Source organism: Geotrypetes seraphini, chromosome 11 (assembly GCF_902459505.1).
Source record: "Geotrypetes seraphini chromosome 11, aGeoSer1.1, whole genome shotgun sequence".
NCBI classification, from domain to species: Eukaryota; Metazoa; Chordata; class Amphibia; order Gymnophiona; family Dermophiidae; genus Geotrypetes; species Geotrypetes seraphini.
Window position 1 is genome coordinate 73,786,067 of NC_047094.1, and position 16,602 is coordinate 73,802,668.

Consider the following 16,602-nt stretch of genomic DNA (forward strand, 5'->3'; position numbering starts at 1 on the left):
TGCTGCCATTTACTTTGTTACTATCCCCTTCCTTTACTAATGCGTAGCGCCGGTTTTAGCGCTGGCAGCGGCAGTAACTGCTCCGATGCTCATAGAATTCCTATGAGCATCAGAGCAGTTACTGCTGCTGCTGGCGCTAAAACCCACCCTACACATTAGTAAAGGAGGGGGTATATTAGGTAGTAACACTACAAGTGTCAGCAACATCAGTATAGCTTATCGGCACTTGGACGACCTGTCTTTTAGGTTGTCCAAGTGCCAATTTAGGCGGGTTTTTAGACGTATTTCTGTTTCAATTGTGAACCTCTTAGCTCTTAAAGTTAAAAACATAAATCCTTTGAATATTAGGTCTAAAGCTTTTATCTGCTCAGTGTATGTTAAAGTGTCTGCGTGTATGGTATGTTGATTAACAAAGCAATAACACATGAATGATAAGGACAAAAGATTATAGTCAATCATTTATTTATTTTTTCCTTTGAGTATTTAATTAACTATTGATTTTAAGGTAATTCCATACAAATCTTGAGAACTGACAAACTCCAGGATCTAGGACTTCAAGTATGGCTGAGTCCAGTTGGAATGATCATAGTAGTTAATCTTAGTTTAATCTAATCAAAACAATTGCAAAGGGAAAGAAAAGGCAGCATCTGATCAAGATATGAGATTGAAGAGATGCTTTCTGATGTGTTACATACAGGTGAAATTCTTAATTTCAGTGTACGTCATTCCTTTTAGCAATGGAAGGCAAATCTCACAGCATCCAGTTGAAATGCATCCCCGTGAGGCATGTTTTCCAAATGGAAGACCTGTTCAAAGAGAGAAATTATAAGTCATTTTTACTGCTCAAAGCATGTTCAAATGGAAGTTTCCTCCTACCTACTGTATTATGTTACCCATCCTCTTATTTAATCATATGACCACCATGAGCTCACTGAACCAGTCGTTTAGAAGTCTTGTCGATGTGCTTGTTCATCCAACTACTATATACTTACCTGGCCAAGCTAGTGCATATATCATAACTGAAATCGATCATTATCATCCTTTGTTCCAAGATGTACAATAATGCTTGATCTAGCTTAATTATAGACCATCACTGGTACATTTTATTTCTACCAAAAATGTAAATATGGCTTGAACTATGACCTATGTTTATAACATATAATCACCTTGATTTTCTATGTAACAATTGTAACTCCTTTAAGCTATATGTTTTAAAAAGAATTGGGGGGGGGGGTATCTTCACATCAGTGAATTTTTAAATACCAAAATAAGAACACATCAGGTTAATAATGAGTGAAAATATCAAATGGCCTGTGGCTTTTGTCAAAGGTGTACAAATGCTTTAGTTGGACTACAATGGATCCATCCAAAACCAGGAAATATATATTGAAGTAATAGGAAGAACAGTTTGTGACTCAACATATATAATGTATTTAATATAACATCCTTGTCAAAAAATATATGTTGGGTGCACTCTTCGTTCAATAAAATCAGATTAACTGAACATAAATCTACAGTAGAGTCTGCACGGAGAATGATATAGTTCCCTTAGTCCACCATTGGCAATTAATGAGACACTCTATGACATCAAATGGTGCATATTGGGTACAGTGGAAATCAGGTGGGAGGGTGGTAACACTGAGAAAATATTTAATTGGAAAGAACAATTCTGGATTTTTCTTTGAAATGCCCTAATCCCGGGGGGTCTGAAAGAAGAGTTGGACTGGTTGTCGCTGATTTAGATATCTGATTGGTCTGCAGTTCGCTGATGTTACAAATAAGGTGTCAGTTGATTAAACAGCAGATAAGTTCTGAAAAATGCTGTGGTAATTTGTAATGAGTGACATGAGCAAGTGGGCATATGATGTCTTTTTTAACGGCAGTGCTTGTGCCGTCTTATTTAAATGTCTATTTAAAAGAACATTAAAAGAACGATTGTTAGAATGAATTTATAGAAACATAGAAAAACAGAAACATAGGAACATGATGGCAGATAAAGGCCAAATAGCCCATCTAGTCTGCCCATTTGCAGTAACCATTTTCTCTTCCTCTCTCTAAGAGATCCCACGAGCCTATCCCATGCCTTCTTGAATTCAGACACAGTCTCTGTTTCCACCACTTCTTCCGTGAGACTTCCACACAGCTACCACCTTTTCTGTAAAAAATGTATTTCCTTAGATTATTCCTGAGCCTATCACTAGAGAATGACACGGTGGCTGTTACCCATGGCTAGCCGCCAGTAGCCGCGGGTAACCGCCAAAACGGTAGGGAGAAAGTGCTCACCACGGGTATGGGGACAAGGCCATCCACCACCACATAGAGCTTAATCTCTGCAATTAAGGGAGGGAACGCGCGTGGTCACCAATTGCATGCAGCCCCCTCCCTCTTTCCTACCTACCAATCGCCATCATATCTATCTCCTTCCCTCCTACCTACTGATTGCCTCCCTACCTACCTATCGATCGCCACCGCATCTATCTCCCTACCTCCCTTCTCCTTACCTTCGTGGCGCGTTTTAATTTAATTTGTTGAAGCAGCCCAAGCCTGAAGTCGTGTGCATCTGTGGAAGCTTCTCCTCTGACGCAACTTCCAGTTGCGTCAGAGAAGAAGCTTTCACAGATGCACGCGACTTCAGATTCAGACTGCTTGAACAAATTAAATTAAAATGTGCCACGAAGGTAAGGGGAAGGGAAGGAGATGCACCGACTGTGCGAGGGCTGCTGAAGGGGGGTGGAGAGAGGGAAGGAGTGGAAAGGAACAGAGGCTGAAGGGAAATGGGGAACAGAGAGTGGGACTGAACATCTCTTTCTCTAGTTCAGCAACCAGAACTTTGATTTATAAATGTCAATTGTACAGAATATTGTTTCTTTTTATACTTTAAGAAAATAAGTTCAGTATAAAACTATTCAAGGCTTGTGTGTATGGGATCAGATGATTTGCGGGGATGGGGACGGGGACTGAGCTCGCGGTGCCAGGATGGAGATGGGAACAAATTTTTCCCCGTGTCATTCTCTACCTATCACCTCTTAACTTCATCCAATGCCCTCTCATTCCAGAGCTTCCTTTCAAATGAAAGAGACTCAACTCATGCGCATGCATATTTAGGAAACTACTCAAGATGCAACTATTTGTAGATGTCTTTTTCTAATCAATAATTGCCCTTCCTGGCAAAGCTGATGAACTATTTACGACCTTTATTAACATGGTTTTAGTTTGTAGATATGATTTTTGAGGATTATTTGTATGTCTATGTCATGATGATTTTGTTTTTAAATTATGCACGTAATTCTGCAAACCATTTAGTTTTAAATGGTATAGAAAACTTTAAAATAAATAAAATAAATATCTTCCCTCTCCCACTTTTCCTCTAAAGTATACATATTGAGATCTTTAAGTCTGTCCTGATATGCCTTATGATGAAGACCATTTTAGTAGCCTTCCTCTGGACCAACTCAATCCTTTCTATATCTTTTTGAAGATGCGGTCTCCAGAATTCACAATATTCTCTTGGGGGGCATGGCTTGGATGCAGAGCAAGATGGACAAGTGATCTTACAGCTCTTCCCTCAAGTTCACAAGTCAGTTAATTTATCAGTGAGTTAGATTCGATTTTCCTCCTAAAAACATAAGAACTTGCTCTATAACAACTTTATAACAATTTATGGCTTCCAGGAGGTAAACCAGACTGGATGCAGCTTTTGCTGCGGCAGGCACAGCCAAACGGCCTAAGCCGGATCCGAATACGCCTTTAAAAGTGCCTTTCCTGAAAGACTTGGCTGTAATCCTAGAGCAAATGATGGTGGAGCTGCGAACCATAAAAGAAATGCTCCAGGAGAATTCAGCGAAGTTGAACACTGTTCAAGAAGAAGTGGTTAATCCCTCACAGCAAATGACGGTATGCAAAGCTCATACGGAGCAACTAGAACATCATGTATCAGAAACTGAAAGCAGTTTAAACCAGTGCAAATCTGATCATAAAATAGTGGTGCGTCTAACAAAGGAACTTGAAGATGCCAATAATTGAAGTAGAAGAAATAACATACAATTATTGGGTCTTCCAGAAGGGGTAGAGGGTCCAAGCATGATACATTTCTTAGAAGAATTTTTACCTAATTTGCTCTCCCTGAAGCTGAAGTTTCCGTTGGAAATTGAGCAGGCCCACCGCATACCATCGCGTGCAACTAACAAACAAAACGGCACTAGATGTATGATTTTCAGGGTTCTTCGCTTTCAACATGCTTTGGAAATTTTAACTGCTACCAAGCAAACTAAAACCCTGAAATGGCAAGAAGCTAAAATTTTGTTGTTACCTGACTTTGCTAAATTTACAGCTAATTTGAAGAAACAGTTTCTACTCCTCCATCCTCAGTTGCGGCAGCTGGGCGCTACATACGGGTTATTATATCCAATAGTTATGAGGATCACTCATAACAACAAAACTACATTACAAGATTACATAAATCAACATTTGGAACCCATGACCTGAATATATAAATTGTAAAGTTTTTCAGTGTTGATGAGGATATAAATAAAATCTACAAACTTTGTCCTGCTTTTACAATTGGATTTCTCTGTTCCTGGGGATGCTTCATTACAGCTTTAAATCATAGATGACAGTTGGTTAATACTCTACAAAGGCAGCGATGCCCTACTGGTCCTACTTGACCTCAGCGCTGCCTTTAATGCTGCCGACCATCATCTCCTCTTATCCAGACTCTGTGACCTCGGAATCAAGGACTCAGCCCTCCAATAGTTCACCTCCTTCCTTCACCAAAGAACCCAAACAGTCCTACGAGGGCCGATCAAATATGACCCCAAACCTATCAAACACAGTGTTCCCTAAGGCGCCTTTTATCCCTCCTCTTTTTTAACCTCTATATCAGACTTGTCCTAGATACCCATCCAAACACACATGCAGAACCCACCTGTTCAGCTCTCCTACTCTAAAGGCCTGACGCTACAAAAGATATCTAAATAGAACTCTCGCCTTTCAAGCAGGTCAGATCAATAACTGGCTGGCCCACATCATCTCATGTGCCCCATCCTACCTAAACTTCAGGAAACTACTAAAATCTAATCTATTTACCAGATTTACAACCTAAACGCCCATATCCACTATATATACCCCCTTGTTATACCTACATTTTTTAGATTTATCCTTTATGCAGATTGTCCTGATCTTCTTTATTGTACTTTTTTGCTCTAATTGTGCCTTTTCTCTGTTTACTCCATCTTTCGCTGATTGTACCATTTTTCGCTGATTGTACCATTTTCCCTGATTGTACCTTTTTTTTCTCTGGCACTTAGTTTCTCTGACTGTACCATTAAAAACCTTCGCTGACTGTCCAGCCCTTCTTCACCGCCTCAAACTACTATGGCTTTTGCGGTATATAAGAAATAAATTATTATTATTATATAGCCCAGAAGTACAACATCAAAATTCACTCTTATGCCGATGACATCCAGCTACTCCTCCCACTAGGTAAAAACTGATCATCTCAAATTGATAACCTCCAACTCTGCCTCTCTTACATAAAAACCTGGATGTCAAACAACAAACTACAGCTGAACACCTCCAAAACCGAACTCTTATGGATTAGGAAAAAAAGTACCAAATACACACGCCCAGCTCTATCATGGGACTCTACCTCACTAACAGCAGCAGATCAGGTACCTAGCCTAGGAGTAACATTAGATGGTCACCTGTCCCTGTCCACCCACATATCTCAAATAGCCTCCACCTCCTTCTACTACCTCCGCCAACTGAGAAGAATCAAGCCTTACATCTCCAAATCTGACCTAGCCCAACTCCTCTACGCCTATGTTATCTCCAGGATGGATTACTGTAACTCCCTATTTAATGGAATGGCCAAAAAAGATCTCAAATGCCTCCAGTGCGTAAAAAACACAGCAATCCATCTCCTGCACAACCTCAACTACCATGACCATATATCCCCAGTTCCCCACGCAGAGCACTGGCTCCCGATCAACCAAAGTTGTGCTTTCAAGGCCCTGGTGATAGCACATGAAAGAATCTACGCCACCATCCCAGCATACATAGGATCCAAGCTAACCCTGTACACCCCCATCCGCCTCCTCCACTCTGAAACGGAGAAATGCCTATGTACCCCCAGGAAGGTCTCTCCTGTCAGAAATCGCCCGCAAACGCTCCTACAGCCACTTCATCCCCCATCTATGGAACCAACTTCCCCCACAAATCATACTACAGAACTCTTTGATGACCTGGAAAGCAGTAAAGACCCTCCTTTTCAACTGAAATTCTAACTGCAAACTACCCCTTGACCCCCTTATATTCCCCCTCCTTTCTGCATTCTCCTGTACTTAAGTTGCTGTGTAGTCTTTGAACTGTCCAAATTGTACTTATCAAAGTTATCGAATACAAAAGAATGATCAAAGAGAAACGCTCCAAATATTATGCCCAATCAATCAATAGCCCATCCCTGAACAGCAATAAACTCTTCAGATTAGTCAACTCCTTATTTGACATCAACTCATATAAAAGCTCACCCACAGACCTTCCTCCCTCCCCAACAAACCTAGCCAAGTACTTCGCCAAAAAAATTCATAACTTAAAAACCTCTCTTGCAACAACAAACACCACCCCACTAACCAACCTACCTGCCCCAAACAATGAAGGTTCAACTGCAGACATGACGTGGAATCGCTTTGAAAACCCAGACTGGAACCTATTTCTCAAGCTATACTCTAAATATTCCAAATCCAACTGCCTACTAGATAACTGCCCACCCTCCATCATGAAAATAGCTCCCCCCCCTTCAAAGTGGAGCTCTTCAACTGGGTCACTTTCTGCCTGTCCACCGGCTACTACCCGCTGGAACTCGGCCACATCCTCATATCTCCAACTATCAAAAACCCCAAAGAACCACTCTCCACAGCCACAAACTACAGACCCATTGCCAACATACCCCTCTTCCTCAAAATCATGGAAGGCCTTGTCAACCGGGACCTCATGTCATACCTCGAGAAGTTCGACATCCTTCATGACTCCCAGTCTGGATTCCACACTAACTACAGCACGGAAACCGTCCTAGCATCACTAACAGACTACCTCCTCCAACTATTCTCCCAGGGAAACAGCGCTCTGCTACTACAGTTCGACCTCAGTAGTGCCTTTGACCTGGTAGACCATGACATTCTGCTTAGTTGCCTCGATTCTATAGGCATTTCGGGACAGGTACTAACTTGGCTCACAGGCTTCCTAAAAAACCGCACCTACCAAGTCCACAATGAGGGAACCTACTCCCATACCTGGTCCAATCCCTGTGGAGTTCCACAAGGCTCCCCCCTATCACCCTCCCTATTCAATATCTACATGGCTTCACTGGGACACATGCTATCTGCCCGAAAGCTGAAATCCTACATTTATGCAGATGGCATTACAATTGTCATCCCCATCTCCTCGCTATCACAAGAAACAGAACAGCACATCTCTTCAGTACTCACCATGGTCGAACACTGGACCACCCGGTTCAAACTAAAACTAAATCCAGAAAAAAATAAACCTTTCCTTGCAAGTCCCAACCACAAATTAACAACCACCACCCTACAACTCAACGGTCTAACTTACCCTATCAACCCCACCATCAAAATCCTGGGAGTCATCCTAGACCGCTGCCTGACCTTCGAAGACCACACCAATGCTCAGGTCAAAAAATGCTTCCACACCCTCTGGAAACTCCGTACCATCAAACATTACTTTGACCTACCTTCCTTCAGACTGCTGGTCCAATCCCTAATCTTAAGCACCCTGGATTACTGTAATATCATATTTGGGCTCCTACAAGAAAACCATCAAACGTCTGAGACTCATTCAAAACACCGCCGTTCGCCTAATCTATGGCCTCAAAAAGTCAGACCATGTCAGCCCTTACTACAGAAAACTTCACTGGTTGCCAAAAGAAGCGAGAGTCATCTTCAAATTCGCCTGCCTCTGCTTCAAAATCTTAACTGGCATGTCCCCGATATATCTGTCTCATCACTTCACGTTCCCAGGCACCAATCGAACGCGCAATGCCTATCTGTTTGCTTACCCATCCCCAAAGGGATGCACCTACAAAAGATTCCTTAATAGAACTCTCTCATCTGCCCCATCTTACACATCCTTCAGGAAATCTCTCAAATCTTACCTCTATGATAAATTTCTCAAACCCCTCCCCCCCGAATAACCAAACTCTAACAGAATAACCAGAATATAACTTTCTTTGCATAGTAATACATTTCAACCGCATTATACAGTCTCTTGCATCATATCCTGTTCTATAAGTCTCTCGCACTGTATTTTCACTGTATAAATATCTCCGCTGTATATGCACAGACTCTTGCATTGTAAATTTGCACTGTATCTTCGCTATATAAACACCCATGCTGAATATGTACAGTCCCCTGCCTTGTAAACTGCTCTCAACTGCATAGTACATTCCCATGCATTGTATCTTCGCTGTGTATGTACAGTCTCTTGCATTGTAAACTACTTTGAACTGTTTGTGGTATTGCGGTATACAAAAATAAAGTTATTATTATTACTTAAGTTGCTGTATAGTCTTGTACTGTCCAAAATGTTTTCCATTGTGAATGTTGACTTGTAACCTCTTCTGAGCTACTGGGAAGATAGGATAGAAATTGAAATAAATAATAACTATTAGTTTCTCTTCCCAGAGACATTATAACGATACTGCTGAAAAGATAAGAACAAGAAAAGAAGAAGGAAAGATGCTATTCGAAAGATTATCTGATTTAAAAAAGGGGGGAAATTGGCATTCATTGAAGCTCCATGAAAATTAGGAGGATTCCCTCGTTGTACTTTGATTTATTTTATCTATATCATTTGGTTAGTATCTTTTGGGTACATTATTTGAGATACTTTAGGATTGGCTTTTTTATTTTATCTCAATATTCTATCGCTTTTGTTTAGTAAGATATATGTATAACAGATTAATGTCTTGAGTTTTATTTAATCTGTTCATGTTATGACAATATCTTACATCATTGTAATATTAGTAATTTTCTTTTAATTATTATTCCTTATCTATGATTTATGATATACTTCTTTAGTTTAATTTAATTCTGCTACAATATTTTCTAAGTTATCCTGTGTGGTTACTACAGCTATTTATGATTTCAATATCTCATCCTAATAGATTAATGTCTTATACTCATTTAATCTATTAGTAACACTGTTAGCAGTAATTTGTAATTCCAACAATTTTTTTATTCTATTTGTTTAATTTACAGGCTTTCTTCATTATCATTCCTTGCTAGCAGATTAATGTCTAGCTTATTTAATCTGTTAGCATCAATAACACCCCTATTATTTTTTTTTTACTTTTTTAGTAATTATTTATTTCTTATTTAATTAGTTGGTTAAGTTTGTTAAGTTATTGTGGTTTATAATTTTAAGATATCTTCTTAACAGATTAATATCTTAAATTTATTTAATCTATTAATAATAATAATACCATTATTAAGATATCTTTCATTTATTCATTTTATGGTCCTTGTTTATTCTTCTACTTTTTGTTATTAGATTTTTCTAACAGATTGATGTCTTTAGCTTATTTAATCTGTTAGTAGTATTAACATCATTACTACAGTACCTTTAATGTATTTATTTAATTTTTCCTGGTTTATATTTTAAGATATCTTCTTAACAGTTTAATGTCTTTAGTCTATTTAACCTGTTAGTAACAATAACACCATTACTAAGATATTTTTCATTTATTTAATTTATGGCCCTTGATTATAATTTAATTTTTCTGGGTTTATAATTTTTGATATTTTCCTAATAGATTACCGTAATGTCTTAAATTCATTTAATCTGTTGGTAGTAATAATACCGATATTAAAACATCTTTCATTTATTTAATTTATTGTCCTCGGTCATCCTCTCTCTTATTATTGTATTCATCCTAATGGATTAATGTCTTTAGCTTTAATTATCTGTTAGGATTAATAATACAGTTATTATTCCTTTAGGATATTCATTCCTGTTTAGATATAACCTTTCGGTATCATTTTAGATCTTTCCATATCAGACCAAGGACCTTAATTTCATTTAATTTCTTAGTATTAGCAACATTATTATTAATATTTCTTTTTTTGAATTCATTTATTTTAATTTCTGGTTATTATGTTTTCACTTTACATCTAATCTAATTATAGAATGATGAGATTTGTTCCAAACTGATTAATGTCTTTAGCTAGATTTAAGCTATTAAGGGAATAGAGTTTTCTCCTTATTCCAAACAGATTGTGTCCTTAGCTACATCCAGTCTATTTTGGGAATAGCAGTTTGTTTTTGATCTAAATAAATTAATATCTTTAGCTTATTTAATCCCTACATTGATAATATCATATCATTATTATTGTTAAGGTTTTTCCTTGTTACAGCATCATTACTATACCATTATTTCTTCTTTTTTGATTGAAGATCTGGATGACTAAATTTTATTTGGTGTATTTTGAACTGTGTTCAATTTTGCTGTTTGTGGGAATGGCATTCATTGATTGTTATATCTTTAAGCAATGATTGGTTAGAGTCAGCTCCTTAAAATTTAAAATTTAGTTTGAATTTAATTTTATGAAAAGGGCAAGATTTTTGTAGACTTCTTAAGGGAGAATTCCTGGTGTAAGGGGGAAGATGGAGAATGTGAGTCTTCATGCATGCACCAAAGTATATGGGTTATTTCAGAAGGGTGGATAAGAGTGGGAAATGGGGTTTTAAAAGGTTGGGGTCCTGGATGCATGTGGAATTATATTTGAAGCTGGTGGGAACTAATATGCGTATTAAGATTCTAGTTCCTTTGAATCTAACTAAATGGTTTTAACATTTTTCTCATTAAATGTTAATGGACTCAATCATCCCATCAAAGGGAAAAAGATACTTACCTTTTTGAAAAAACAACAAGCTGATATATATTTTTTGCAAGAGACTTATTTGTCTGCAGGAGAAGCATTGGTTTGTTTTTTGTTGTTTTTTTTTGCTTCAGCTGTAGGAAAAAAGGCTGGTGTGGCAATTCTGGTTAATAAGAAGATATCTCCTAATTTTGATGACGTTCATGCTGATCCAATGGGTAGATGGTTCTATGTTACTATGGCTTTAGGAAATGATACTCTGATGCTTTTTAACCTTTATGCTCCTAATACTAATCAGGTGGATTTAAAAAAAAAACTCCCAACAAGTAATTCTTTCACTTGCTACGCCTAACTTAATTATTGCCGGATGCTTCAATGCTGTAGTGGACCCATATATGGATAAGCAACCTAGTAGACATATGAAATCTTTGGGTTTAAATCATTTTATGAATATTTGTGGTTTAAGAGATATGGCGGATTCGTAACTTTAATGCTCGAGAGTTCACATTTTGCTCTCAAGTACATAAATCATTCTCAAGAATAGATTAGTTTTTAGTATCAAATCATTTAATTCATCAGGTTTTAAAAACAAATATAGACCTTATTATTATTACAGACCATGCAGGTATCTGAATCAAATATCAATTTACTAAAGAAGAGCCTCAGATACCTGTCTGGAGATTTAATAATACATTGCTTGCTGACTCAAAATTTCTTGACGAAATACAAATAAAAATTAATGAGTTTTTCAGATTAATACCTCTGTGGAGATATCTTTAGAATCCTTGTGAGATGCCTTTAGGGCAACTTTAAGAAGGCAGATCATAGCTTATTCAGATCATGTTAGGAAGTTCCTTAGACTTGAGTTTTCTAACTTAGAAGAGATTATTTCTGACCTAGAATCAAAATTGGCTTTACAATGGAATCAAGTAACTTTAAATGCCCCGATGGCTGCTAAATACAAATATAATACTATTAGCTCACAAGTGGCTAGGAAAGATTTGTTCCTTCAACAAACAGTGTATTATAGAAGCTCGAATAAGGCGGGGAGAGTGTTAGCAAACTATCTTAAGGCTAGAAAACATAGCGAAAAAGATTGTGGCCATTAAAGATGAAAAGGGTAAGATTCATACAAATATTTCTGATGCTCTTAGCTTCCCCTAAAAAGGGGAGGCAACGGTTGACTAAAGAAGCAGGAGCCAGCACTAAGAGAGAAACGAGCAAGAAGTAGAGAGAGAGAGAGAGAGAGAGAGAGCCAGCAGTAGCGAGATAAGAGCAGGGAGCAGAGAAAGAGAGGAAAAGCAGAGAGAGATCCAGGGGCAGAGGCGAGAGTATGCTCCGTCCACCACCACCGAGTCACCATCCGACCTCCCCCTTAAAAAGGGAGGAGCCAACGGCTGACTAAACAATCAGGAGCCAGCACTAAGGGAGAAACGAGCTGGGAGCAGAGAGAGAAAGAAAGAGAGCCAGCAGTAGGAAGATAAGAGCAGGGAGCAGAGAAAGAGAGGAAAAGCAGAGAAATATCCAAGGGGAGAGGTGAGAGTAAGCTCCGCTCACCCCCACCGAGCTCCCCCTTAAAAGGAGAGGAGCCAACGGCGCGCAGCCATTGGGCGCGTGGCAAAGGCGCTCACCTTAGCGAGAGCGCCTTTGCGAAGGAGGCTCAAGAAGGAGCCAGGAAACCAGGCCGCCCAGCAGAGTGACCTAGAACGTAAGCTACAAGTTCTATGTTTTTCTTTTTTTTAGCTAGCTGCAAAGCAGACACCACTTTTCACACACCACACACCAAGAGAGGAACCAAGCACTCACCAATAACACAGCAGCACCAGCAGAGGAACCAAGAGAGGAGGACTGAAAGCAGGAAACCAGGTCACATCCAGCCGACAGAAACTGAAGGTTCGCAACAGATAGCCCAGACAACTTCAGAAGGGGAGCAGGAAATGATAGCCCAAGGAAGTCAGACGATGAGCTTTCCAGTCTTCTGCACCAGCTGCAATATGTATGACTACTTCCCCTCAGGGATTCGGGCATACATTTGCACTCGGTGCATGGAGCTGGATAGCCTGAAACGGCAAGTACAGCGGCTAGAGGAGACAGTGATGGAACTAAGAGAACTCCTCACCTTTGAAGATGAAATCCTAACAGGAGAAGTTACTAATGGAGTCCAGTACCAACACAGAGATCAATGAGCTAGAGAGATTCATTGAGGAAGCCCACCAGCAACATGTGGAGGCCCCAGGGCTGGAGAACTATACCCAAACAACCCAGGAAGAAGGCCTAGATGAGACAAGAGGAGACACCACTACAATTACTGATGGGTCTGAACCAGAGATAGAGGGCGACCATTCACTTAAAGGAAGAAGGAGACTGCATGGGGATGTATCACAGGAGAGAGAAGATCAGCCCTGCACCATGGATGTGGACTTATGACCCCCAAGGAACCCCCAAATAAAGAAAATGGGGATCATTGTAGGAGACTCCATTATACGACATGTGGACAGCCATACCACAGGAGGAAGAGAGGATAGATTCGTCACTTGCCTGCCCGGAGCAAGAGTGAAAGATGTGGCCAACAGGATCACCAGAATCATAGACAACGCAGGAGGAAAGGACACTGCTGTGCTTATCCACGTGGGAACCAATGATGTGAACGGACGGAAGTATGACAGGGAAGAAATGAAGGGCCAGCTCCATTCACTCGGAAGAAAACTGAAAGTCAGGGAGGTGAGGTGGCCTTCTCCGAGATCCTCCCAGTATCAAGAGCAGATGAGAAGAGGCAAGAGGAACTGCGAGCGATAAACGCCTGGATGAGAAGATGGTGCGAAGAAGAAGGTTTTGACTTCATGCACAACTGGACGGCGTTTTGGGGAAGAAACAGGTATTACAGAAAAGACGGATTACATTTCACCAAGGAAGGAGCAAGAGTATTGGCAGGCAACATGAAGAGGGCCATTGAAAAGGCTTTAAACTAAAGGTCAGGGGAAAGCCGACGGTACTGACACAAAAATTGGCCTTTATTATCGACCCCCAGGACAGGCGGAGGAGACAGACTTGGAAATTATAGAGGAAATCAAACAAGGATGTAAAACAGGCAGTGTGATGATCATGGGAGACTTCAACTTCCCGGGGATAGACTGGAACCTGGGAACCTCGAACTGCGGCAAAGAAACAAAGTTCCTAGAAATGATAGGGGACTGCTTCCTAGAACAAATGGTGGGAGAGCCGACGAGAGGGAATGCCACTTTGGACTTGGTCCTAAATGGCATTACTGGTAAGACTAAAGAAATTGAGGTCACGGTCCCGCTAGGGACGAGCAATCACAACATGATCAACTTTAAACTTGACATCGGGAAGGGAAAACATATCAAAACCTTAACCACGACCCTCAACTTTAAAAAAGGAAGATATAATAGCATGAGAGCCATGGTAAAAAAAAGGCTCAAGAAAGGATATACACAATTAAAATGGTAGCTCAGGCATGGTCCCTACTGAAAAATACTGTCACAGAAGAACAAAATTTCTACATTCTGCAGATATCCAAAGGACGGAAAAATAAAAGCAAAGGAGAACCAGCATGGCTCACTAAAGAGGTGAAGGATGCCGTAAGAGAAAAGAAGAACTCCTTAAAAAAAATGGAAACGAGAAAGAACAACAGAAGCTTGGAACAGCCACAAAGACGATCAGAAGCAATGTCACAAGGCGGTGAGGGATGCCAAAAAGGTCTATGAGGAGAAAATAGCGCAAGAGGCCAAAAACTTCAAGCCCTTTTTTAGATATGTAAAAGGGAAAAAACCGGCAAAAGAGGCAGTGGGTCCGCTGGATGACCAGGGAAGAAAAGGGTACATCAAAGAAGACAGACAAAATGCAGACAGACTAAAATCCTTCTTTGTGTCTGTCTTTACGAAGGAAGACATTACATCAATACCTGAAACAGTGAAAGTGTTCAAGGGAGAAACAGAGGGCAACCTCACCACAGCAGAAGTGGATTTGGACCAGATATACTACCTGATCGACAAACGTAAAAGTGACAAATCCCCTGGAATGGATGGAATTCACCTGAGAGTTTTAAAGGAACTGAAGGTAGAAATCGGAGAACTACTGAAAAACCTTGCTAACCTGTCAATTAGAACTGGACAGATACCGGACGACTGGAAGATAGCAAACGTCACCCCAATTTTCAAAAAAGGATCAAGAGGAGAACCGGGCAACTACAGACCGGTGAGTCTTACGTCTGTCCCTGAGAAGATGATTGAAGCGCTGATTAAAGATAGCATAATCCGGCACTTGGATACACACAACCTGATGAGAGCCAGTCAACATGGCTTCAGGAAAGGGAAGTCATGCTTGACAAATTTACTACAATTCTTTGAAACAGTAAACAAACAAATCGATAACGGGGAACCAGTGGACATATTATACTTGGACTTCCAGAAAGCGTTCGACAAAGTCCCACACGAAAGACTTCTCAAGAAATTACAAAGCCATGGAATAGAGGGAGACATACTAATATGGATAGGCAAATGGCTGGAAAACGAATGCAGAGGGTGGGCATAAATGGGAAGCTCTCAGACTGGGAGAAAGTGACTAGCGGTGTGCCCCAGGGATCGGTTCTTGGGCCCATCTTATTCAATATTTTCATCAACGACCTGGAAGAAGGAACATCCAGTGAAATCATCAAGTTTGCAGATGACACGAAGTTATGTCGGGCAATCAGATCACAACAGGACAGCGAGGAACTACAGAGAGATTTGAGCCAGTTAGAGAGATGGGCAGAGAAATGATAGATGAAGTTTAATGTGGAAAAATGCAAGATAATGCATTTGGGCAGAAAGAACAAGGAGCACAAGTATAGAATATCAGGTGCAACTCTGGGTAAGAGCGATCAAGAAAAGAACCTGGGAGTACTGATAGATAGGACCCTGAAACCGTTAGCACAATGTGCGGCGGCAGCGAAGAAAGCAAATAGAATGTTGGGCATGATAAAGAAGGGAATCACGAGTAGATCGGAGAGGGTCATAATGCTGCTTTATAGAGCAATGGTCAGACCATACTTGGAATATTGTGTCCAACACTGGTCTCCCTACCTAAAGAAGGATATAAAACTGCTGGAGAGGGTACAAAGGCGAGCAACAAAGCTAGTAAAAGGTATGGAAAAATTGAACTACAAAGAACGACTTAGAAAAATGGGACTGTTCTCCCTTGAGAAGAGGAGACTGCGAGGGGATCTGATTGAGACTTTCAAAATAATAAAAGGAATCGACAAAATAGAGCAGGATAAAAAGTTATTTATGATGTCAAATGTGACTAGGATAAGAGATCATGGACTGAAGCTGAGGGGGGGACAAACCCAGGACAAATACCAGGAAGTTCTGCTTCACACAGCGAGTGGTGGACACCTGGAATGCTCTCCCGGTGGAGGTTGCGGAGGAACCCACCATTCTAGGATTTAAGGGCAAGTTAGATGCACATCGCCTCAAAAGATGCATAGCTGGGCCTCCGCGTGAGCGGATCACTGGACTTGATGGACCTAAGGTCTGATCTGGAGATGGCAGTTCTTATGTTCTTAAGTTTTGTCCCAGTTTCTGAAATATTACAAAGCTCTGTATTCTTCAGGGACAGGTTCAAGTCATTTTAAGAACATAAGGACTGCCACTGCTGGGTTTAGACCAGTGTTCCATCATGTCCAGCAGTCTGCTCACGCGGTGGCCCTTAG

General features: G+C 40.3%; 1 protein-coding gene across 1 annotated transcript in view; it reads right to left on the minus strand.

Moving 5' to 3' along the window:
• Positions 1–455: 455 nt before the first annotated feature.
• The window catches only part of LOC117345759 (phospholipase A2 inhibitor and Ly6/PLAUR domain-containing protein-like), a 114,939-nt gene continuing 98,792 nt past the window's right edge, over positions 456–16,602 (minus strand). Inside the window, exon 5 of the mRNA XM_033914878.1 lies at positions 456–806. Coding sequence (XP_033770769.1) covers positions 688–806 — 119 coding nt within the window. The 3' untranslated portion in view covers positions 456–687. The remainder of the gene's footprint in view (positions 807–16,602) is intronic.